We start from the raw sequence: 23,920 nt of genomic DNA on the forward strand, positions 1-23,920 counted from the left end.
CCCATGTTCAATGAATTATTCACAATAGCCACGATATAGAAACAGTGATGAATGAATAGAAAAGATATGGTATGCATGTACAATGGAATACATTTACTTAGCCATGAGAAAGAAGGAAATCCTGCATTTTGTAACAACATGGATGAACCTAGTACAATGCAAAGTGAAATAAGCCAGACAGAGAAGGACAAATACTGTATGATCTCCCTTATATGTAGAATTGAGGAGGTGTGGGGAAGAAAGTTAGTTCATGGAAATGGAGAGTAGAATGACAGTTACCAAGAGTAGGAGAATGGGGGAGAAGCAGGTGCTTGTCAAAGCATATAAGCCTTCAATTATAAGATGAATAAACTCTGGGGATGTAATGTACACCATGGTAATGACAGCTGAAACCTGCTAAGAGTAGACCTAAGCATTCTTACCCTTTCCAAAAAAGTGACTATGTGAGGTGAAGGATATGTTAATTAACCTGATTATGGTAATCATTTCACAAAGCATACATATATCAAATCATCACTTTTTTTTACACTTTAAACATATAATTTTGTCAATTATACTTTAATAATGCTGGAGAAAAAAAAAGAATGAAACAGTGGTATTAAGGTAGACACTTACCAAGTTCAACTTTCCAATTTTAACAAGCTCCTCTCCATCAATCGTAGTTTCTTTCATATGTATTGTAACAGAGAAAACTGAGTGGGAACGACTACAAAACAAGATCAGGTCGTCCAGTCATTGTAACAAAACATTATTTGCTTTCTATAAAATATTAAAAAGAGTAAAGAAAGACCAAATACCACAAAGTAGAGAAAGATAGTATCGGACAAGAGACATCAATAAGATTTTGGAAGACAGAGGGTAGATAGTATAATGCTTAGGTTTTTGCTTTCTTGTACCTGCTGCCTGCAGAGGGGATCCCAATAAGAAACTATCTGTAAACACCCTAAAAGACTTAGGAACTAGAATCCTCAGACCTCTAAAAGCTGGATGTGGGGTTGGTTTTGGACAGTTGCCTGGTATGTCAGAGGAGAAGGCTTGAAATCAGTCTTCCTATTTATAAGAATCTCTTGAAATATGTCATTACCATAAATTCAAACAGTACCACACAAATAATCAAATTACTTGATTTCAATGTCAGCTGTTGTAAAAATATATTGTTCTGCATTGAGAATATCAGAAATAGTTAATACCCTCTCCTGAAAAGCAAATAGTAAATAAGAGTGATTACCAAAATACTACAAGACAATCACCACGACCATAAAGTGTTCCAAAGTCTAACTTATGTACTGACATTCACCTTTTATCTGAGGGATACAAAAGCTATATAGACAACAAAAGACCTCTTACTCCGTATCAATGACATTTGGTGAACATCCTTGTTTGTTAATTTCATTGATGATTAGTGAGGAATATGGTAATTTTTAATTTTCTCTTTTGTACTTTTCATGTTGCTTGGAAAATTTTACAGTAAGAATCATATTTTATTATTTAAAATTACAGAAAAGGGGAAGGGCACAGGAAAAGTATAAAGAAACTATAAATCTGGGGTGCCTGGGTGGCTTAGTCATTAACCATGTGTCTTCGGCTCAGGTCATGATCCCAGGGTCCTGGGATTGAGCCCTACAGCAGGCTCTCTGCTCAGCAGGGAGCCAAAGTGCTTCCGCCCCCCCAGTCTCTCTGCTTGTCTCTCTGCCTACTTGTGATCTGTGTGTGTGTCAAATAAATAAATAAAATCTTAAAAAAAATAAATAAATAAAAAGAAAAGAAAATTCAATATGTATTTCATATTTTCTACCATTTTTTACCCATTCCTAATTCAAGATTATGGAATTAATGCAATCAAGCATAGACCTCAACTCTGATTTTGGAAAATTGAATGTTTTCCTTCACTTTATCACATACATTCATAAAAAAACCTTTACACAACTCTACATATAAAAAAATGAGTCCTAGGGATGCCTGGGTGGCTCAGTTGGTTAAGCAGCTGCCTTCGGCTCAGGTCATGATCCCAGTGTCCTGGGATCGAGTCCCACATCGGGCTCCTTGCTCAGCAGGGAGCCTGCTTCTCCCTCTGCCTCTGCCTGCCATTCTGTCTGCCTGTGCTTGCTCTCTCCCCCTCTCTCTCTGATAAATAAATAAAATCTTAAAAAAAAAAAAAAAATGAGTCCTAGAGGGCATCTGGGTGGCTCAGTTCATTAAGTATCTGCCTTTGGTTCAGGTCATGATCCCAAAGTCTTGGGATCAATCAAATCCAGAGTCAGGCTCCTTGCTCAGGGAGTCTGCTTCTCCCTGACCCTCTGCATCCCTCCCAACCCCCACTCATGCTCTTTCTCTAAAATAATTAAAATCTTTAAAAAAAGAAATCCTAAATTATACAAATTTATGAAAAAGCAGGAATTTATTTAAAAGAAAGGTATTTAGAGAAAAGAAATATTACCTAGTCTTAAACTCATTCCTCCAAATTCTACATAATTTTTTCTAATGGAAAGCTATTATAGGAAAATTTAATTAAAATCATAAAATCACCCATAATTTCATGATTTTCATTACTTTCATGTTTTTTTTTTTTGTTCTTTAAAGGCATGCGTAACTTTTCAAAGAGTTGCAGAAATTTCCAATTATAAGGGAGCAAAGAAGTAAGACATTTAATTTTTTAGGGGTTTTTTTTTAATTAATTTTTTTTTAGGTTTTGTTTATTTAAGTAATCTCTACACCCAACATGGGGCTCGAATTCACAACCCTGAGATCAAGAGTCACATGCTCTTCTGACTGAGCCAGTCAGGCACCCTGAGATCTATTTCTTTTCTTTCTTTTTTTTTTTTTTCAGATTTATTTATTTATTTGACAGATCACAAGTAGACAGAGGCAGGCAGAGAGACAGAGGAAGGGAAGCAGGCTCCCCGCTGAGCAGAGAGCGTCATGTTGGGCTCGATCCCAGGACCCTGGGATCATGACCTGAGCCAAAAGCAGAGGCTTTAACCCACTGAGCCACCCAGGCGCCCCCTTAGATCTATTTCTAATAATTACTTTGTAGGTCAGGGAAACATATTCAGAGAAGTTCACTTATTTACCTGAAGTCACATGTTTGGTTAACTGCAAATATCTAACTCCCTATGTATAGCTTTTTTAATTACACTCTAATGCTTTTAATTACACTCTAATGCGACACTACACAGAGCAGTAGAAAAAAATATCACCTGACTTGGTAAACTGCTTTTCTAGAATTTGGGATTCTTTTCATAGGGGGTACTAACCAAATATGCCCCTTTCTACCCTGGAAAGCCAGTGTTAGTGACCATGTCTTCCTATATAAAATGAAGCCATCTAAAAAAAGTTTAAATCATATTGTACAACCCAATATACGTAATTTTTGTCGGTCATACTGCAATAAAGCCAGGGGAAAAATTAAATGAAGCTATTTGACTTTCTTCTAATCCTTACTTAAACCATGGGCTTTTAAACTTTGTTCTAGGTATCCACAGAGGCCCCCAAAAAGTGCTCAGGGAAAATCTACAGGAGGCTGAGCAGTTAAGCCTCTCAGCATCCCACCCTCAAATCAACTACAGCAGGCACAGATTAATCTAGGCTCCTGCGTACGATTTCATTTGAGAAAGAAACAGTCTGCTTTAAAAAGATTAATACTTCTCTAATTTGACTTGTCTTTGTTCTCCTTCCAACGTTCTTCCAATACTGGTGCTTGCCTCTAAATCTTAAGCCAATTACTAAAGCATGAAATCAAGCATACATATAATCTAGGTATGGGACTCACATACTTTGATTCACCTCAATTTGACTTCCCACGTTAAAAAGAAAACGGAGCAGTGGGGGGAGGACACTGGCTTTCTTACCTAGAGTATGCATTCATCAGAGTTGCTGCAGTTGTCCGTTTTGCTGCTCCCTTCTCCAAAATCTGATAGACTTCATCCTTGTTGTGTACTGTAATTTCTTCTAAACCTTTGATTATCACTCCCCTCTGAGCAAATATCAAAAGATCATCCATGAGGTTGGTAAAAAATATATATACTGACTTCTCACAGCATCACACATTAAAATCCAGAGACATTTCATTCTTAAAGACTGAGTTACCTTGTTACGGGGATCGTCAAACATCTGCAGCCTCTCAGAAACATCAGAAGATGGATTAAGAAGATCAAAAAGTTCTTCATTATAGATTTCCAACAGAGACACTTTGACTGAAAATTCAGTACCATTATCAGTAAGTTTCTCAAAAATTTGATGAAGGGTACGTGGAATTATACCAGCCAAGGGATCCTGAAATTATAGTATTAGTTAGGACTAAAATAAGGGAAGAATGTCATTTACTATGGCTGTTTAAACACTTTCATGATGTATCTATGATATATATTTAAACACAAATATGACATAGGATATATTTATGATATATTTAAACACAAATATGAGGGGCATCTGAGTGTCTCAGTTGTTTAGGCATCCAACTCTTGGTTTCAACTCAGGTCATGATCTCTGAGTCATGGGATCAAGCCCCAAGTAGGGTTCCGCCCTTAGCATGAGGTCTGGGTTGAGCTTCTTTCCTTCCTCCTCTCCCTCCGCCTCTGTTCCTCCCACCATTCACTGCGCTCTCAATCTCTCTGAAGTCAATAAAATCTTTAAACATAAATATTTCAAAACAGTTAAAAAAAACTAACCAAATATTAGATCAGCCAAGTCATTTATGAGTTTATGCAACAGTAATTATTTTTCTTCATACCTTCCACAAGTCTGTCCTATCCATCAGCCACATCATGTCTAAAGATTACATAGAAACCAACTGAACTAAACTACTTAGAAAGCCACATTTAATAATTCTTTCTAACTTGGCTCATGAGAACATTAGTAATACAACCATGTTAACAGAAATAGGCCCATCTAACAGGATATTCCCTAATTCTAACATAAACAAGTTGTTTCTCAAATATCCAAGCATCTGTAATAAAATTATTATGAATCTTTAAATTTTGAAACTGTGCTTTAAGTCTACTCCTTATTTCCTATGGTTATAATTCCATAACTTTATTATCCATGCTTAAAGTTATTAATGCCTCAACTATGTAACCACTAGAAAAAAGGATCAACATAAATGTTAACAAGTTAGAAAATTAACTTAGTCATTAAACTGACTTAAACATACTCGATAGAAATCTTTGTAAAACCTAGTATGTGCTGGGGCGCTTGGGTGGCTCAGTGGGTTAAGCCGCTGCCTTCGGCTCAGGTCGTGATCCCGGGGTCCTGGGATCGAGCCCCGCATCGGGCTCTCTGCTCAGCAGGGAGCCTGCTTCCTCCTCTCTCTCTGCCTGCCTCTCTGCCTGCTTGTGATCTCTCTCTGTCAAATAAATAAATAAAATCTTTAAAAAAAAAAAAAAAAAAAAAAAAACCTAGTATGTGCTTTCTACACTATCTAGTAATACAGTAATCTTAATTTCTTAAATACTGAAGGTCATTGATACCATGCTGCCTCTTGCTATGTTAACTTTACAACAAACTCACTCCCACACTGCAAAGTCTTCCCTTTAAAGCCATAATCACATGCCACTTTTCCACAATATTCTGCTCCAACTATTCTGTCCCAAACAGACCTCTCTCTTATCATTTAACTGTGTCATATGTATTGGTCCTTTCTCTCCTAATGATACCATGTTTCTTAAACAGGAATCATACCACATACTTTAATTTTACTAAAACAGTAGTTTATACTATATTCATGTTTGACATGGGTATACTGATCTTCTCTATTTCACAAGCCCTTCAACCAATTTTTTTTATTCAATCATAGTTCAGCCACTTTAGAGACAAAAATCTATTATAAACCATAAATACCTCCTCCCAAGTGTACTCTTCATTAGGTGACCTCTCACCTTCCATTGTAAAGGTTTTTCCAGTGCCTGTTTGGCCATATCTGTTAAAATTAACCAAAGTGGTAAACAGAAAATAAATACACGCTTCTAAATCTTTTCAGCACTTTGAAAAACAGTGTTTTACTCACGCAAAAATAGTGCAATTATAACCCATAATAACTTCATCCAGAATTGGACAAACAACACTTCGGTAAACATCAATTTGTTTAGTAGAAGCTCCAAAAACCTATCAAAAAAAAAAAAAAAAGAAAGAAAGAAAAGAAAAAGCAATTCTTCAGGAAAAAAGTACTTCAAAATTACTCATTTTAAAAATTTTGTTTTTAATCTATTAACTCATTCAGCCCACTAGAAACCACTTGAAAACTCAGAGTCAGGACGCCTGGGTGGCTGAGAGGGTTAAGACTCTGCCTTTGGCTCAGGTCAAGATCTGAGGATCCTGGAATGGAGCCCGGCATCGGGCTCTCGGCTCAGCAGGGAGCCTGCTTCCCTGTCTCTATGCCTGCCTCTCTGTCTACTTATGGGATTTCTCTCTCTCTCTCAAAAAAATAAATAAATCTTTAAAAAAAAAAAAAAAAAGGAAAAAAGAAAACTCAGAGTCAACTCAAACTTGGAACTGTATACTAGAACCTAGAGGAAATATGTATACAAGAATTACTTTACATAGCAAATAACAAAGGAATAGCAGTATTTTAAGAAATAGGTACTGGGGGACCTGGGTGGCTCAGCCAGTTGGGCATCTGACTCTTGGATTTTTGGCTTAGGTTATGATCTTGGGGTAATGAGACTGAGCCCCATGTGTCAGGCTCTGTCTGCCCTTAGAAGAGTCTGCTTATTCCTCTTTTCTCTACTCCAACCCCACTCCTTCACATGCTCTCTGATAAATAAATCTTGAAAAAAAAAAAAAAAAAAAAAAAAAAGAAAGAAAGAAAAAAATAGGTACCATATCAAAAGTGTATGTTTTCCTTGAGCTCTTGTCGGCCAAGCCTCCAGTTCGTACACTAACTTCTTTACGTACATGATCACATTCTACTACAGAATGGGCATTAGCTTTCCGTTCCGCCAAATTAAATGGTCTATAAAAAGAAATATACAAAGGTATTTAAAAAACTCTTAGTTATCAGGTTACAGATGACATTATCATTAATACCTTACACAATAACAAAGTGAAGTTTTTTGACACTCTTGGTGACAGGGATTAAATGGGGGACTAAATGATACTGGTAAAGCAGACAGCAGAATTTTTAGTTTCAACTCCCAGAAACAAAAAAATAGGTTTTTTACTTTTCAAAGACACATAAAACATGACAATTCTGACAGCTTATCTCTTTTTAGGTAAGAAATGTATGCGGATAACAAACATGAATAATGTTTAATTCTTGGGGTAGAGGAAGGGAGCAGAAGAGGGATACAATAGGGTTCCAAATGTAATGATTGTTTTGTTTCTAATTAGGTCATGGATAACACACATGTTTGTTACTTTTTTCTCTATAACTTTCTATAGGTCTGACAGATTTTGTAATTAACAATAAAAAAGAAATTTAAAGAAAATAAAACCATCCAGAAAAAGCAATATTGTCTGGCATTATGAAATGATCAAAATAATCTAAAAACTTGTGTTTGTGGGGCGCCTGGTTGGCTCAGTAGGTAGAGCATGGTACTCTTATCTCCGGATTGTGAATTTTGGAGTCTCACTATGGGTGTAGAGATTGCTTAAAAATAAAATCTTTAAAAATTAAATAAATAAAAATTTGCATATGTATTACAGGCTATTTTTATTCAGTCTTCAAAACAAGTAACTATTAACAGAAGCTCCAGACTACAACTAGTAAGTGGTGGCACTTAAGGTTACCATCAAATTTCCTCTCTAACACCTAGTTCAGAAAGTTAGCTATTATCTTTGACAACTACAATTCAAGATATCAAAGTGGAGGAAGCAATAATTTAAGTTTGTTCACACATTTTAATAAGGACCTTTATTTTTAAATTTTAGAACTTCTGAATTTACAGAAAAGCTGCTAAATGGTAGAATTTGTAAAGCAACAGCAACAAAAACAAACACGAAGCACACACAGACCAGTAAACCGTGGAGGGCTTTTAAAAAATTAATAAATCAATCTTAATAAAGCAACAGTTTGCATAACGAGTATATTCCTCCTCTACTGGCTAATTTTAAAATGGGGGAGTTATTTGGAAATTAATCCGGGGAGAATCTGAACCCTCCACCCACTCACCGCGAAGAAACTATCTCCCTTGGTCTACGGAAGACCAAGTTGCAGTACAATCAGAAAGCTATACTGGCTTAAGATGCGTCCTTTTAAAAACAAACTACTCTAGCAGTTAGCCTTTAAAATATAAATACAATGATGTCTCCTTGTTTGGCGGGGATTAAGAAAATATTGCAACTAGAAGAAAGAGAACAAGTCATCGATTATTCTTTTAGAGGATGATGGAGAGGACGGTAAATCCAACATAAGTACTAAAACACCTGCAAAGTAGGTATGCGGTCTTATTTAGAAACTGAGAAACTTCAAGGATTGGCATCTCTCCAACAATAGTTTTTTTAAAAGAACGCACTTTTCCCTAAAAACCGGCGATCAAAGTCTCCTTCTGAATACCAGTTTAAACTGTAACCTCTAACACAAATGCCCTTTCTTCTGAAACAAGACACTAATTTACTCCTCACAGAACTCTGGCGTCGTTTGTATCGACCGAATGCGGAGAACTACGAAACAGGAAAGTTTGCTCCCCGCAGAAACTGAAAACTAAATTCCTCTCTCCGGACAGCGCAGACGGGAGCCCTGCACCAAAGCCAGCAAAGCCCGGCACTCCCAGTCCTGCCGGGTTCGCCCTACCTGCATCTCACCACCACCTGGATGTTCTTTCCCTTCTCCTCTTTCTTCTTTGCGGAGGAATTCGGCTGGGACGCCATGACGATCCCTGCCCGAAGGTGAAGGCCTGGCTGCGGACTCCGACGCTGTGGAGCGCGGCGGGTCCCTGCGGCGGGCGCGGCCCGGATGCCCACCTCCCCGGCCGGGTATTGGCGTGGCCAGGGGAAGCCACGCAAGCAAGCTCGACGTCTCCGCTCTCCACCAGGGCTCTAACTGACCGAGGTGTCTGTCCCGCGCTAGCGGGAGCCTCGGAGTCACCAATTTCGTCTCCGCCCGAAACCTCGGAAACCGAGCAACGACTCGGCGCCTCAATTTGAAAAAGGAGCCGAGACGCCGAGCCAATAGCAGTGTCGGCGCGCGAGGCACCATGGGACACGGTGTCGTCACTAGAGCGCCGCCCTCGGGGCGTGGCCCGCGGGAAAGCAAAGAGCTGGTCTGTCTGTGCCGGTCTGGAACTCGCAGTGCGGCAGGAGAGGCGAAGGAGTGAACGGTGTGAGTCTTCGGTGTGCCCTTGCCCAGGTTACATAACGTCTGTCCGCCAAGATTTCCTCATCTTCAAAATGGAAGTAATAGCGACCATTTCAGAGGGCTCGGTGAAAACTGAGGTAACGCGGACAAATAGCTTAGCCTAGAACACGTAGGGTCAGGAAAGCTTGCCACGATTACAAGTATTATTAGCGAATTGTATGGCAGTGTTATGGAAGCATTGGCGGGGGGAGATGTCCAAAGAGAGACTCTTTCTCAGAGGCAGCGTCCAGAACAGCTTTGAGTAACTGGGAAATGTTAAGAAATAAGGTTACGACGAGTACCAAGTAAAATGTCACTTTCGGGACTCTGAATTTATCCTTTAACTGGTGAGAAGATGTCGCCGTTAAATGATTCCAAGCATAAGGCAGTACTGAACTTGCCTCTTCTGACTAGCGTTTCCGAAGGACTGACGCAGGCTCGGGGTGCGCTTCGCTCCCTCTCCGTGGCGCCGCAACCCCGCTCCCCCGAGCAGTCTTGATGAACTCGAGCCCACGCCTGCGCCGTCAGCCTACAAATCCCAGCAGGCAGCGCTCCCTAGGCCCGGCCTCCGCTGCGTAGCTCCGGCTTTCCGTAGACGTCCAGCAAGCGTTCTGGCAGTGTTTAGGGTGGCTGGAGGGCGTTGGGTGTGCGGCCCAGCCTCAGGAAATACTGAAGCTCTGGGCTGTGCGGTGGTGGGCTCACGGACCTGAGCGGTCACACTTAGCCTTCAGGAACCTAGGTGTTTTTTGTTTTGTTTTGTTTTGTTTTTTTAAAGTAAGGCCCAGATGGAATGGAAGACTCTCGGGGGCCCTTTGTGTTCCTCCACTTATTAACCTCCTGTATTCCCCCAAGGAGAAGTCTCAGTGTACAGCTCGGATCGCTGGTCATCTTCATTATGCATAGCCAGATGTCAACTGATACCTATGACGACTCGTCAGCATCGCCAAATGGACCTGTACAGCACGGAACTCTTTATTCCCCCTACGGGCTCTCTAATCCTTTCTGTACCCAGGACACTAACCAGACCTTTGATTCCTTTGTTCTCCACCACATCCAGTGGACTCCTGTTGATTTTACCGCCTCTGCCGTCACTCTAGGCCGTCTCTCTCTCTTTATTTAATTTAAATTCAATTAATGAACATGTGTATTAGTTTTAGAGGTAGAGTTCAGTAATCCATCAGTCTTATATAATACCCAGTGCTCATTACATCACATGCCCTCCTAAAAGTCCGTCACCCATTACCCCATCCCCCATCAACCTCCCCTTAAGCAACCCTCAGTTTGTTTCCTATAATTAAGGGTCTTTTATGGTTTGTCTCCCTCTATGATGTTCTCTTGTTTTATTTTTCCCTCCCTTCCAATGATCCTCTTGTTTTTTAAAATGCACATGAGTGAAATCATATGGTATTTGTCTTTCTCTGATTGCTTTCGCTTAGCATAATAACCTCTAAGTGATCCTCCTTGTTGCAAATGGCAAGATTTCATATTTTTTGATGACTGAGCAGTATTCCCTGTGTGTGTGTGTGTGTGTGTGTGTGTGTGTGACATCTTCTTTATCCATTTATCTGTTGATGGACATCTGGGCCCTTTCCATAGTTTGGCTATTGTGGACATGGATGCTATAAACACTGGGGTACACATGCCCCTTTGGATCTCTACATTTGTGTCTTTGGGGTAAATACCCAGTAATGCAATTGCTGGTCATAGGATAGCTCTGTTTTCAACTTTTTGAGGAACCTCCATACTGTTTTCCAGAGTGGCCGCACCAACTTGCATTCTTACTTGCATTCTTACCAGCAGTAGGAGAGGGTTCCCCTTTCTCTGCATTCTCACATCTGTCATCTCCCATGTTGTTGATTTTAACCATTCTGACCTGTGGGAGGGTGTATCCCATTGTGGTTTTGATTCATATTTCCCTGATGCTGAGTGATGTTGGGCATTTTTTCATGTGTCTGTTGGCCATTTCTATGTCGTCTTTGGATAATTATCTGTTTGTGTCTTCTGCCCATTTCTTGATTAGATTATTTGTTCTTTGGGTGTTGAGTTTGATAAGTTCTTTATAGATTTTAGATATTAGCCCTTTATCTGATAAAACATTTGCAAATATCTTCTCTCATTCTGTCAGCTGTAGGTCAAGTCTCTTTCACCTCTTCTCTGAAACACTGTCCTTAACAAGTCTCCATACTTCTGCTCTTTTCTCTTCTCTCCAGTGCATTCACTCAGCAAAGGGAAGGATCCCGAAAAGAATCAGATCATGCCCTTCATTTACTTTTTAACCTCACAATAGCTTCTCATTGAACTTACCATAAAATCCAAACTCCTGACCATGTCCTGTGAGGCCTTCATTATACCACCTTTGCCTGTAACCAACATCAACTCCAGGTACAAACCGCATAGATCACTAACATGCTCCCAAGCTTCTAAGTGCTCTCTTGCAGCCAGGCCTTTGCATTTGCTATATCCTTTGCCTGTATCTCTTTTAGTTTGGTTCTTTGCATGACTTACTCATTCTTTTTTTTTTTTTTTTAAAGATTATTTATTTATTTGACATCACAAGTAGGCAGAGAGACAGGCAGAGAGAGGAAGGGAAGCAGGCTCCCTGCTGAGCAGAGAGCCCAATGCGGGGCTTGATCCCAGGACTCTGGGATCATGACCTGAGCTGAAGGCAGAGGCTTAACCCACTGAGCCACCCAGGCACCCTGACTTACTCATTCTTATCCTTCAAAGCTCAGCTCCACTTTCTCTTTTAAAAGGCTTTTCCTGGCTACCCTATCTAAAGTAAATTGCACCTGTTTCAAGACCCTGTTTATTTCCTTCATAGTGTATTAGTGTCTGTGATTACATTGTCAATGTATTGTCTCCCTACTCTGCTAGAATGTAGAATTTCATTAGGAACTGTGGATTGTCTTACTCAGTGTTGTTTTCTTGAACACAGCCTTATACAAAGTAGTCACTCAATAAATATATGAGGACTGGAAGGAAATTAACCTTTCTCTACCTTAGTTTCCTTACCCATAAAATGGAGATAATAATGATTACTATTAGAGTGAAGATTAAAATAATAATATGTATAAAGTGGCTAGAACATAGTAAACCAAAAAAAGCTAATTTCTTCTTTTTTCCTCAGAAAATACCTAAACAGTGTTTATATTAATGGTCATTTGGGTCAATGCAAGAAATTCAAGGGTTTCCACTCTGTACGAGTTATAGCTTCCATTTATCTAGAGCTACAATGTGTCCGACTCTATGAGAGGTTTTGTATGCATAGTCTCATTTAATCTTCACAACAATTCTCTGAAATAGGAACTATTATTTCTCACTATTTTATCAATACATAGGTCAAGTAGATTTATTGTTTGTACTCGTACCGCTAATAGTGACAAAGAAGGAACTCAGGATTCTTTCTGATTCCAAATCACAGGTCGTTCATTAACTGCTATCTCCCCCACCTATCTTTTCTTATTCTCAGTGCACATGCATTCACTTTCATCACACCCTGTTGGGTGTTTGACTATGGTCCAGGCAGTGAAAAGATAGGCTGTATTACAGTTCCTGACCTCAAGACCAAGTCTAATGGAGACAGCCAGGGTCTAATAGACCTTTGTTAAGTTTTGTTACACCATACAGGTGGCTTTCTCTAATATGGTATTTTATACTGCCCCTACTATACTATACTGCCCAAACTAGTCAAGCTAATCAGCACTTCTATCTTGAAAGTCTGTTTATGATTAGAAATTATTTTTTAGGGCGCCTGGGTGGCTCAGTGGGTTAAAGCCTCTGCCTTCGGCTCAGGTCATGATCCCAGTGTCCTGGGATCGAGCCCTGCATCGGGCTCTCTGCTCGGTGGGGAGCCTGCTTCTCCATCTCTCTCTTTCTGCCTCTCTGCCTATTTGTGATCTCTGTCAAATAAATAAGTAAAATCGTTTAAAAATAAAAATTTAAAAAAGAAATTATTTTTTATATTCTAAGAATAGTTAATCTGGATTTCACCAAAGCAACATCAGTGCCCTTGTGTTTGGTCTGGCATTTAATTTTCAGTAGTGTGTGTACTTCTTATATATAAGTTAATTGATTTTATTTTTCTTTAAAAAAAAAATGGACATTGTTTTGAGAGTTAAATGGTAATAATTGGGGGTGTGTGAGTGGCTCAGTCGGGTGAGCATCTGCCTTTGGCTCGGGTCATGATCCCAAGGTCCTGGGATCAAGTCTCGTGTTGGGCTCTCTGCTCAGCTGGGAGTCTGCTTCTCCCTCTTGCTCTCTCTCAGCCTGCAGTTCTCCTTGTTTGTGCTCTCTCTCTCTCTGTAAATAAATAAATAAAGTATTTTTTTTTTAATAGTGATAATTGACTTACAACAAAAAGGTATTTTCTGTGCCTTATCCCACCCCAATCCCTCAGGATCAATACTCCAGAAGCAACAACTTTCAATTTGATTTAGCTATTTTTTTCTATTATTTACATATTTCCATTTTTGTAAGGAATTTGTATCTACTGTTATCTTTTGATTACTCAACTTTAGACTTTATTTACTGACTTCCTGTTATGGAAGATAAGGATTTAGTTATCAAATGTTATGATCCCCTCTGCTTTCCCTCCCCCATACATCCAATATTTACAATGCTTGTTAAATCAAAAATCTATACTTAGGTTATTTGCATGTTCGTAGCTGAGCATTTCAGACTAGTAGGATTATGTTTTATTTTTGTCTATCCTAAAGTTAATAACTGCCTAGTTTTGTTTGCTTTTCTTTGTACATTTCCAAATTCTTCTTACAACTCTCAATAGACTCTCACTAAAATTATGTGCCAATTCAACACATCAGAAATTTATTAGTTTCTTTTAAGATTTTACTTATTCATTGGTCAGAGATAGATAGAGAAAGAGTATGAGCAGGGGGAGGGACAAAGGGAGAAGCAGACTTCCCACCAAACAGGGAGTCTGACATGGGACTCGATCCCAGGATCCCAAGATCATGACCTGACCTCAAGGCAGACACTCAACCAACTGAGCCACCCAGCCCCATCAGGAGCCCTCAAGTTGTTTCTAATTGGATTGCTTACTCTAGAGTTGCAGCCCAGTTGCCATCCCTGGGTTTCCTTCTTTTTTTTATCCCAAGAATTCCTTGGGATAAGGAATTTTGCCTTTTGCCTTTTTCCTGGGTTGGATATGTTTTCTGGATTTCATTTGTGTATTTTTTCTTAGGTTATTCCCTTATTTAGGTGGAGCACATTCTGAAAAAGAGTACCTAGGAGATAAATTGCTTGAGAACTTTCTTGTTTTTATTCTACCCTGATATTTGTTTGCTAGGCAGTTTATATGGAGAATTCTAGAATCTAAGTATTTTTACTTCACATTTTTTTCAGAGGGTGTGTGTATTGGTTTCCTATGGCTGCTATAATAAATCGCCACAAACTTGGTGGTTTCAAACAACAAATTTATTTTTTCTTTCAGTTTATTCTTTCACAATTCTAGAGGCCAGAAGTCTAAAATTAACTGAAAAACAGTCTGGCAGCTCCTAGACTTACCACATGACCCAGCAATTCCACTCCTAGATATACACACAGCAGAGATGGAAAAAAAAAGTCACATAAAAGTCAGTATACAAATGTTCAATCACAGTATTATTCATTAGGCAAAAAATAGATAAAACCCAAATATCACTTCTTTCACAGTTCTGCAGGCCAGAAGCCTGAAATCAAATTCACAGGGTCAAAATCAAGATATCAGCAGGGCTGGGCTCCTCTGGAAGTTCTAGGGGAGAATCCGTTCCTCATGCCTTCCAGCTTCTGGTGACTGCTAGCATTCATTGGCTTATGGCACATCACTGCAGTCTCTGCCTCAATGTCTTTTAGTTCTGTGTCAAATCTCCCTCTGACTCTCTCTCATAAGGATACATGTGATTACATTTAGGGTTTACCTGGGTAATCAGGGATAATCTTCCCATATCAAGATTCTTTTTTTGGGGGGGGGGGGCGCCTGGGTGGCTCAGTGGGTTGAGCCGCTGCCTTCGGCTCGGGTCATGGTCTCAGGGGTCCTGGGATCGAGTCCCACATCGGGCTCTCTGCTCAGCGGGGAGCCTGCTTCCTCCTCTCTCTCTGCCTGCCTCTCTGCCTACTTGTGATCTCTCTCTCTCTGTCAAATAAATAAATAAATAATCCTTTTTAAAAAAAAAAAAGATTCTTTTTTTTTTAAACATTTTATTTATTTATTCGAGAGAGAGAGAGAGACAGTGAGAGCATGAACGAGGAGAAGGTCAGAGAGAGAAGCAGACTCCCTGTGGAGCTGGGACCCCGATGTGGGACTCGATCCCAGGACTCCAGGATCATGACCTGAGCTGAAGGCAGTCACTTAACCAACTGAGTCACCCAGGCACCCTCAAGATTCTTAATCATCTTCAATATCCTTTTCTGCTGTATAACGTAATATTCACAAGGATTAGGAAGTTAATGTCTTTTGGGGGAGCCATTCAACCTACCATAGGAAAGAGGTCATAAAAATATTTAGTCATTTACTGTGCTATTAAATGTCTTAGTCTGTGCTGACTAAGGATCCTGGGTTTATATTCTAGTGGATCAAAAAAAAGGCTTTCATTAGTAATGAAAAAAGCTAAAGCAAAAATCCCAAGTAATCTAAATGTAGTTATATTCTGTTCTCTTATCAAAAGTGAAAATTTTTCTTTCCATATGCTGTCATTCTGGATGTCTAGCTGTAGGTGGTTTTATTATAGATTCTGTTCTTAAACATCAGAAATATAATCTTCTGATACTTATATAATTGTCAGGGTTATATAATTTTTTAAAAATATTTTATTTGTTTATTTGACAGAGAGCTCCTGCACACAAATGGGGAGTGGCAGGCAGAGGGAGAGGGAAAAGCAGGCTCCCCACTGAACAGGGAGCCCAGAGTGGGTATCAATCCCAGGACCCTGGGATCATGACCTGAGCTGAAGGCAGATGCTTAACCAACTGAGCCACCCAGGCACCCCAGGGTTATATAATTGATTTAGATACTTATGGGAAATCATAAAACAAGGCTAGTGTCGGAGATAGTGATGCTCCATTAATTGCACTCATTAATCACTTCAGAAATAACTGAATTTTGAACTTTGAAAAGCTCTTTACTGATTAAAATAATCATAAAATAATTGTCCCCCAATTAATATTTATTCTACAACCTATAATTTATAATCAGTAATTGTTCCAAAAATACTTTTAGAATCTCAATGTGGAGATACTGCCTCACATTCACTAGTATATTAAAAGCAAAAACAAAAAACAACAGATAATAACAAGTGTTGTGAGGATGTAGAGAAATTGAAATCATAGCCACTTTGCAAAACAGCCTGGCTGTTCCTAGACTTACCATCTGACCTAGCAATTCCACTACTAGGTAGTCACTCAGTAGAAATTAAAACAAATACCCACATAAAAATTTCTATGCAGGGGCACCTGGGTGTATCTGTCAGTTAAGCACCCAACTCTTGATTTTGGCTCGTCATGAGCTCAGGGTTGTGAGATTGAGACCCGTGTGACTCTGTGCTGGGCTCTGGGCTAGGTGTGGAGCCTGCTTAAAAGTCTCTCTCTCTCTCTAAAATAAATAAATCTTATTAAAAATAAATATAAAAAGTGCTTTTGGCAAAAAAAATTTTAATCTAGACACAAACCTTACACCTTTTATAAAAATTAACTCAAAATTCACTGCATAAACATAAAACATAAAACTATAAAACTCCTAGAAGGCAATATAGAAAAGTATCTAGATGGCCTTGGATTTGGTGATGACTCTTTTTTTAAAAAGATTATTTATTTATTTGACAGAGATCACAAGGTAGAGAGAGAGGGCACCTGAATGGCTCAGCGGGTTAAGGGTCTGATTTTGGCTCATGTCATGGTCTCCAGATCTGGGAATCAAGCCCCAAATTGGGCTTCCCGCTCAGCAGGTAGTCTGCTTGTCCCTCTACCTCTCTCCCAGCTAATGCTCTTTGTCAAATAAATAAATAAAATCTTTTTAAAAATAAATAAATTATTTGTCAAACATTTCTACTTGTTTTCTCTGTTTTTCCTTTCTGGAATTCCTATGTGTGGATAGTAGACTTCCACCACCTAGTGATTACCAATAGTAGTATTTTGATGTATTTCTTTCCAATTATCTATATGTATATTTTTCATAATTGAGATTATAATTAAATATGTAGTTTCGCACCTTGAATTTTTATTTATCATAAGCATTCTTCCAAGCCCTTGAAAGTTCTTCATAAATATTTTTAGTTGTATGATCTTTTAAGGCTCTTAAGCAACATGTATGCAAATCTTTAGTAAACAGTTGAGGAGCACTTAACTTTAGCTATCTTTTTCCATAGTTGCCAGAGTCATGTTAGGTTCTATGGTTATGAATGCCAAAGAGAACAGACAGTGTGTCTGCATGTCCTTATAAACTGAGGAAAAAAACACAGTTTATGAACTGTTTATAAGCCTATTAAAAAAAATCCCAAAATGCTTACATGTAGAGTTCCCCAAATCCAAATCTGGGTTGCTGTGGTGTCCTAATAGTAGAATCTCAGTAGCAAAGGTTAGCTGTGAGATAACAGGAAAGAAGAGGTTTTCAGTTCTCTGACCTTCTGGCAGATGCCAGATTATGCCAGATTCTCTCTTCTCCCAAACCATTGCAACTGATATTTCCCCACTGTCTGGAATCTTTCCCTTACCTGTTCCTATAATTGGCTCCCTTTTACCTTTCAAGTTACAACTTAAAGTTTGCTTCCTCAGAGGAAACGCCTCCTTCCCCAAACAATCTATCTGAAGTAACCCCCAGACCTCTTTCATGAAACGTAATTTCTTTTTCCACATAGCAAAAGATGTTGAAATTGTATTCTTCAGTTTTTTTTTTCTTTGTCATACCTCAGAACCCTTTCCTAGAGACCAAAGACATCCAAACGAATTAGGATTCTTACAGCAGGAAAGCAAAGAGAAAAGGCGATATTCAGTGTTTGCAACTTTCAAACTAGGTTTTTAAGGGAAAGTCCTGAGAAGAGTCCTAAGTAAGACAATGACATAAGAAGCAGATGACTGCCCCTCCACAACTTTCAAACTCAAGAAACTCCTGGCTGGAACATTAGATGGGATAAAAGGGATTTAGGAAAAAGATGTTGGAGAATAGGAACTGGAGAGATAAAGAAATCCTAGGAGAGGTTCTGGTGGTGGCGGGGAGGGCGCGGAGGTTAACCCATAAGAAGGGCCGCAGAAGCTGGCTCTCCATTGACAGCTGCCTATGCAGCCCATTGAACCCTATGCTCTAGGTTTTTGCTGATCTCCCATCTAGACAGCTTCCTTAATACAGCTGGTGAGAACTTGCCACCTCCCCCTCCCCATGGACAGTAGTGACAATAGAGGGAAAGTCCCAGAAGTGCTACTTGGGTGAAGTTAGCATAAAACCCTCCTGGTTACCTTTATTATTATTTTAAAGATTTATTTATTTAATTATTTGAGAGAGAGAAAGAGGGAATGCATGAACAGGAGGGGTAGAGGGAGAGGGAGAATCTAAAGCAGATTCCATGCTGAGCGGGGAGTCCATCACAGTCTTGATCCCAGGACCCTGATATCATGACCTGAGCCAAAACCAAGAGTCAGATGCTTTAATCTATTGTGCCACCTAGACGCCCCACCCTAATATTATTTTAATTATATTATGTAATTATCTTACATAATTATTAGTTTACTTGTTTCTTTCTCTTGGATAATGTAAAACCCACAAATAGAGAAAAGTGGTTGCTCTTTCTTCTGGTATATCCTCAACATATAAAACAAGGGGTAGGCCCATATTTGTTGAGTGGGTAAATTGAGTCGTTGTAACTGTGGAAAATACGAGTTATAGATTTTTGCATTAATATTTCAAGTATTGTCCATAAAGTGATTCAGACTTACCTTCAAGGACTAGCAAGTAAGTCATTTAGAAAAAGTCTTAAAGAACAAATTTATAATTAATAAATCACTAATATAAACATCTTTAAAAATTCATGTTGCTCTTAGGTAATTTATTACCATAGTACTGTATTTAAAACTACCATACATTATAAAACCTTTAAGTAGATTCCATGCCGAGTGCGGGGCTTGAACTCATGACCCAGAGATTAAGAGCCACATGCTCTACTGACTGAGTCAGCCAGCCACCCCATACAACTTTTGGTCATGGAAAACTTCAAACAGACACAAAGGCAAAGAGAATAGTATAATGCCCCCCCCCACCCCAGCATTCATTATCCAGCTTCAGCTATCATCAGTTCATGGCCAGTAATATTGTTTTATCTATATATTCCCCTCCTCCCTGATCCTCCACTGAATTATCTGAATTGAATCCCAGGCATTGCATTATTTATTATTATTTATAGTATATTTAGTATAGTATATACTATAGTATATTTAGTATACATCTCAAAGAACTCTAAAAAGAAAAATCCACAGCCATTAACACACCATCAGAAGTAACATGATTATTTAATATCATCAAATATCTACTCTTCTTATAGAGTACTCTTCAAATATCTACTATTCTTACTTTTCTAAATCTCTCATAAATATTCCTTTTTCATAACAGGTTTGCTCAAACTAGGATTCAAATAAAAACCAAACATACAATTCAATTAATGTATTTATTTTTTATTTTTTAAATTTTAAGTAGCCTCCCCACCCAATGTGGGGCTTGAACTCACAACCCCTGAGATCCGTGCCACATGCTCTACCAACTAAGCCAGCCAGATGTCCCCCTGTTTTGCATTTTTATTTTTATTTTTTTAATCTTTTAAAAAATATTTTATTTATTTATTTGGCAGACAGAGATCACAAGTAGGCAGAAAGGAAGGCAGATAGAGAGGGGGAAGCAGGCTCCCTGCTGAATGGAGAGCCCAACGTGGGGCTAGATCCCAGGACCCTGGGATCATGACCCGAGCCAAAGGCAGAGGCTTTCACCCACTGAGCCACCCAGGCTTCCCTGTTTTGCATTTTTAAATATTATCTTTTGAAGGTGTTACTGAAGTGCTCCAAGCAGAAAAGTAAATAAATCATGTGTGCAGCTCAATTTATTTTAAAAAACGGAATACAACCACTTAAAACATACCCCCCCAAACCCCCTTTGTTCTCCTTAACCACTAATCTGACTATACTGCAGATTAGTTTGGCCTGATTTTCAACTTTATGTAAATGGACTTATAAATACTCTTTTGGGTCTGGCTTCTTTCACCATGTTTGTGAGAGATGTCCATATTTTTAGGTGTAGTGTCCCCCTCTGTTCACTTTCATTGCTATATAGTATTCCATTGTGTGAATATTCCCCCAATTTATTTTTCCTCTGTATTTTACTGTTGTGCTTTAGATTGTTTCCAGTTTGGGATTATTATTGATTGTGCTGCTGTGAACATTCTAGTACCTGTATTTTTGTGGATGCATGTTTACATTTCTGTTAACTATATAACTAGAGGTTGAGTTGTTAGGTCATAGCTTATGCATATATGCAGCTTTAATAGATCTTACCAAATAGTTTTCCATGGCCCATTTGTCTGCCCGATGCCATTATCATATAACCTCAAATACTATAGCTTAATAGTAACTCCTAATACTTGGTACTATAAGTGTTCCAGATTCTTCTTCCAGACAGGCTTGGGTCTTCCTAACCTTTTGCATTTTCATATAACACTTTATGAACAACTTGTAATAACTTGTCTATTCTAAGTCTCCTTCAAAGCATAGGTTTCTCCTTCCTTTCTTATTTTGCAATTCAGTCACTTTTCCTGTAGGGTTCCAAACATTCTAAATTTAGCTGATTGTATTATTATGGTGTGATTTAACATGCTTATACCCTGTATTTCCTCTGAAAATACATCTACAGGCTTAATCACATTCAGCAAAAACGCAGTTGACAAGTGTTAACTAAGCACTGTGCTTGCTGCCAGGTGAGATAAAAAAATGTCCAAGACATCATTCATAATCTACTGCTTCTTACAAGCATGGAAGGTTAAAAATCAAATAAATGCCTTTGGAGAGAGGCAAACTACTCAGGCAGCTCAGATCAGAGAGCAGTTACTTCCAATAAGTTATGTAAGGAAAGAAGTGAGGGAAAGTTTTGTTAAGGCAACATTATTTCAACTGGGCTTGAAAGTTGCTAGAGATCTGACAAGTTACTATTGCTATAAGCATTAATTTGTTGTGACAGCTGTTAGTAGAGGGTGGGGATAGACGCTGGAAATGTGGGGTACTGAGTTGAGTGGTGGCCCCTAAAGTACTGTCCATGTCCTAATCCCAGGAACCTGTATTACATTGTTTGGAAAAAGTGTCTTTGCAGATGCAATCACGTTAAGGATATGATGAGATAATCCTGGATTATGTGATTGTACCCTAAATCCAATGACAAATGTCCTTGCAAAAGACCGAAGAAAAGATACACAGAGGAGAAAGCAATGTGAAGATGGAAGCGGAGACTGGAGTGATGTGGCCATAAGCCAAGGAAACTGGCATCCAAAAGAACTGAAAGTAGCAAAGAACGGATTCTCCCCTAAGATCCTCCGTAGGGAGTGCCACCCTGACAATACCTTGATTTTGGACTTCTGGCCTCCAGACTGTGAGAGAATACATTTCTCTTATTTAAGGTACTAAATTTGTGATAATTTGTTACGGCAACTACAGGATACTAGAGGTGGATTGGGCTAGAATGTAATACTGCGGAATTTTACCCTACATTGCACTTGGAGTGGTTCCTCATCTTCAGCACCTCAGTTTCCACCCATCCAACGTTTGCCTTTAGCTGAAACTGTATTTAAAAAAAAAAAAAAAGAAAAGAAAAAAATCCCTGTAGCTCTTTAATGAAGTGTCCATTTAATTAAGGGAACCTCCTCCTAAATTCCTATTTGAAGTGATAAGGGGATTCAAAGCATTGGTTATGACTGCAGCCTTAGGTCCACCACAACGGAAACCTAAAGGTACTCAAAAGTTAGGAAGTCGCTATCCCTAACTGCACTTTGCCCTAAAAACCCTCGTAAAATGCAAATGTAATCGAAAGTCAGATCCCTAACAACTATTAGGTTGTTTTTGGATGCACACCACCATAAAGCCATCAGGGAAAAGATTCTTGTGTTATAAATAATGATTAAAGTACACTGACAAAAGTATTAGTACTATGTATGTGTGGTGTTTTAATACGGCAGTAGTACGGAGTAGGAGTTTCTACTCTCGATTTGAAAGTCCACCGAAGCCTTTCTTTGCCGTGGCCAGTCCCATCTCCCCCGGGCTCCGTGAGGGGCTGCTAAATTCCCCCAGAGTCCTCGCCTCCCTCTGGTGCCCCCACTCCTAGCCCCAATCTAAATCCCCCCGGGTCCCACGTCCATTGCGCTCTAGAGGGAGCCCGCGGGCCGCGCTCCCACAGCGGAGTCGTTCGCGTGAGGCCGCTTAGTTCTCGGATTTCATTCCAACATCTGCACCGCCCAGGGCGACAGCCAATGGGGGCCACTCCGCAAACAGGGCCCCTTGCGCTCTCACAGTATTCGTGAGACTTTGCTGTCCCCGGCCCCCATGCTCTTAGCCAGGTACACCTCGCCGCCCTCCCATGTGCGCCCCGCGTGACCCGGCCGGTAACCCCCAGCCTGGGAAAGCCGGGTTGCTGGGCTCCCGCCGCTCCCCGGCCAGACTCCGTCCAGCTCGCTGGCTGGGGCTCGGGACGCCTGCCGCCCCCACCCTGTTGGGTTCCCGGCAAAACCCGGAGCGCCGGCTGCTCAGCGGCTCCCGGGAGGCGGCGCGGCAAGGCGGACTGAGCATGCGCAGTGGGCAAGGCCGGCTCCCGGCACAAGAAGGAAGCGTCCGCGGTGCTCCCGGCGGCTGCGCTGGGGTATGCGGTACGGGCTAGCGTGGCTGCTGCACTCGGCGCGGCCCAGCACCTTCTGCTCTGTCCTCGGCGCTCGTCTGCTGTCCCCGGAGCGCCTCTGTGGGTAAGCGGAGCGGAGCGCCCGGGCCCTCGGGGCCCGCGGGTCACGGTGGTTTGGAGCTCGGGTTGCAAAGTGGTGATTCAGCACTTAAAGCCGCCGCCGCCGCCCCTCACGCCGCCAGTCCCGCCGGCCTGGGGCCCGGACGCCCGCGCAGAGGCCGCCCTGGGGCCCGGAAGGGCGGCCGGCCGGGCGGGAGCGCGGGGCCTTGCCGGGAGAGGAGGGCGCCCCTCGGGCCGGTGAGGGCGGACGGGGACTGTGACCCAGGGTCACGGGGCGTGTGTCACAAGTGCGGGGGGCGCTGGCGCGGACGGACTGACTCCGGCCGGCTCCCGGGAGCCTTGCCGTGCCACTCTCCTGGGAGTCCGCCGGTGAGGGGCCGGCAACCCGAGTCCGAACACCCGTGGCCATGGGTAAAGGAATCCGCGTCCAGGGAGACCGCTTCTCAACCTCCACTTAGCCCTGCTTTTTTCCATGGGGACGGAGTTTCCACTACTATATGGAAATGCCTGCGTTGGGAACCGTAAAAGTTTGCCTGCCCGCGCCTTAGTGAGTAGACTAGTGTTGGGTTTCCTGTCCCGGGGAATTCGGGAACCGAAGAATACCTTGGGATCCATCAAAGCAGCTCCCTTGTTTTACACCAGAGACAGCCGAGGCCCAGAGAGATTGTGTGATTTACCAATTGCAGGGCTTG

At 40.6% G+C, this 23,920-nt stretch overlaps 2 protein-coding genes across 5 annotated transcripts in view; one reads left to right on the forward strand and one right to left on the reverse strand.

Annotated features, from left to right (window-relative positions):
- The window catches only part of KIF11 (kinesin family member 11), a 41,886-nt gene extending 32,787 nt beyond the window's left edge, over nucleotides 1-9,099 (reverse strand). Inside the window, exons 1-7 of the mRNA XM_059169447.1 lie at nucleotides 8,726-9,099; nucleotides 6,814-6,946; nucleotides 6,002-6,099; nucleotides 5,836-5,914; nucleotides 4,087-4,272; nucleotides 3,849-3,973; nucleotides 616-706 (exon numbers count right to left, since the gene is read on the reverse strand). Coding sequence (XP_059025430.1) covers nucleotides 616-706; nucleotides 3,849-3,973; nucleotides 4,087-4,272; nucleotides 5,836-5,914; nucleotides 6,002-6,099; nucleotides 6,814-6,946; nucleotides 8,726-8,802 — 789 coding nt within the window. The 5' untranslated portion in view covers nucleotides 8,803-9,099. The remainder of the gene's footprint in view (nucleotides 1-615; nucleotides 707-3,848; nucleotides 3,974-4,086; nucleotides 4,273-5,835; nucleotides 5,915-6,001; nucleotides 6,100-6,813; nucleotides 6,947-8,725) is intronic.
- A 90-nt stretch (nucleotides 9,100-9,189) lies between these two features.
- IDE (insulin degrading enzyme) overlaps nucleotides 9,190-23,920 on the forward strand; it is a 131,134-nt gene continuing 116,403 nt past the window's right edge. For 2 of the 4 annotated variants that reach the window (XM_059169448.1, XM_059169449.1), the window contains exon 1: nucleotides 23,051-23,232. In XM_059169448.1, the coding sequence (XP_059025431.1) occupies nucleotides 23,135-23,232 (98 nt within the window). In that variant the 5' untranslated portion in view covers nucleotides 23,051-23,134. Of the gene's footprint in view, nucleotides 9,367-23,050; nucleotides 23,233-23,493; nucleotides 23,776-23,920 lie in introns of those variants that run through there. The other 2 variants (XM_059169451.1, XM_059169450.1) reach the window with 2 other exon arrangements.

Source organism: Mustela lutreola, chromosome 4, assembly GCF_030435805.1.
Source record: "Mustela lutreola isolate mMusLut2 chromosome 4, mMusLut2.pri, whole genome shotgun sequence".
In the NCBI taxonomy this organism is placed as follows: domain Eukaryota; kingdom Metazoa; phylum Chordata; class Mammalia; order Carnivora; family Mustelidae; genus Mustela; species Mustela lutreola.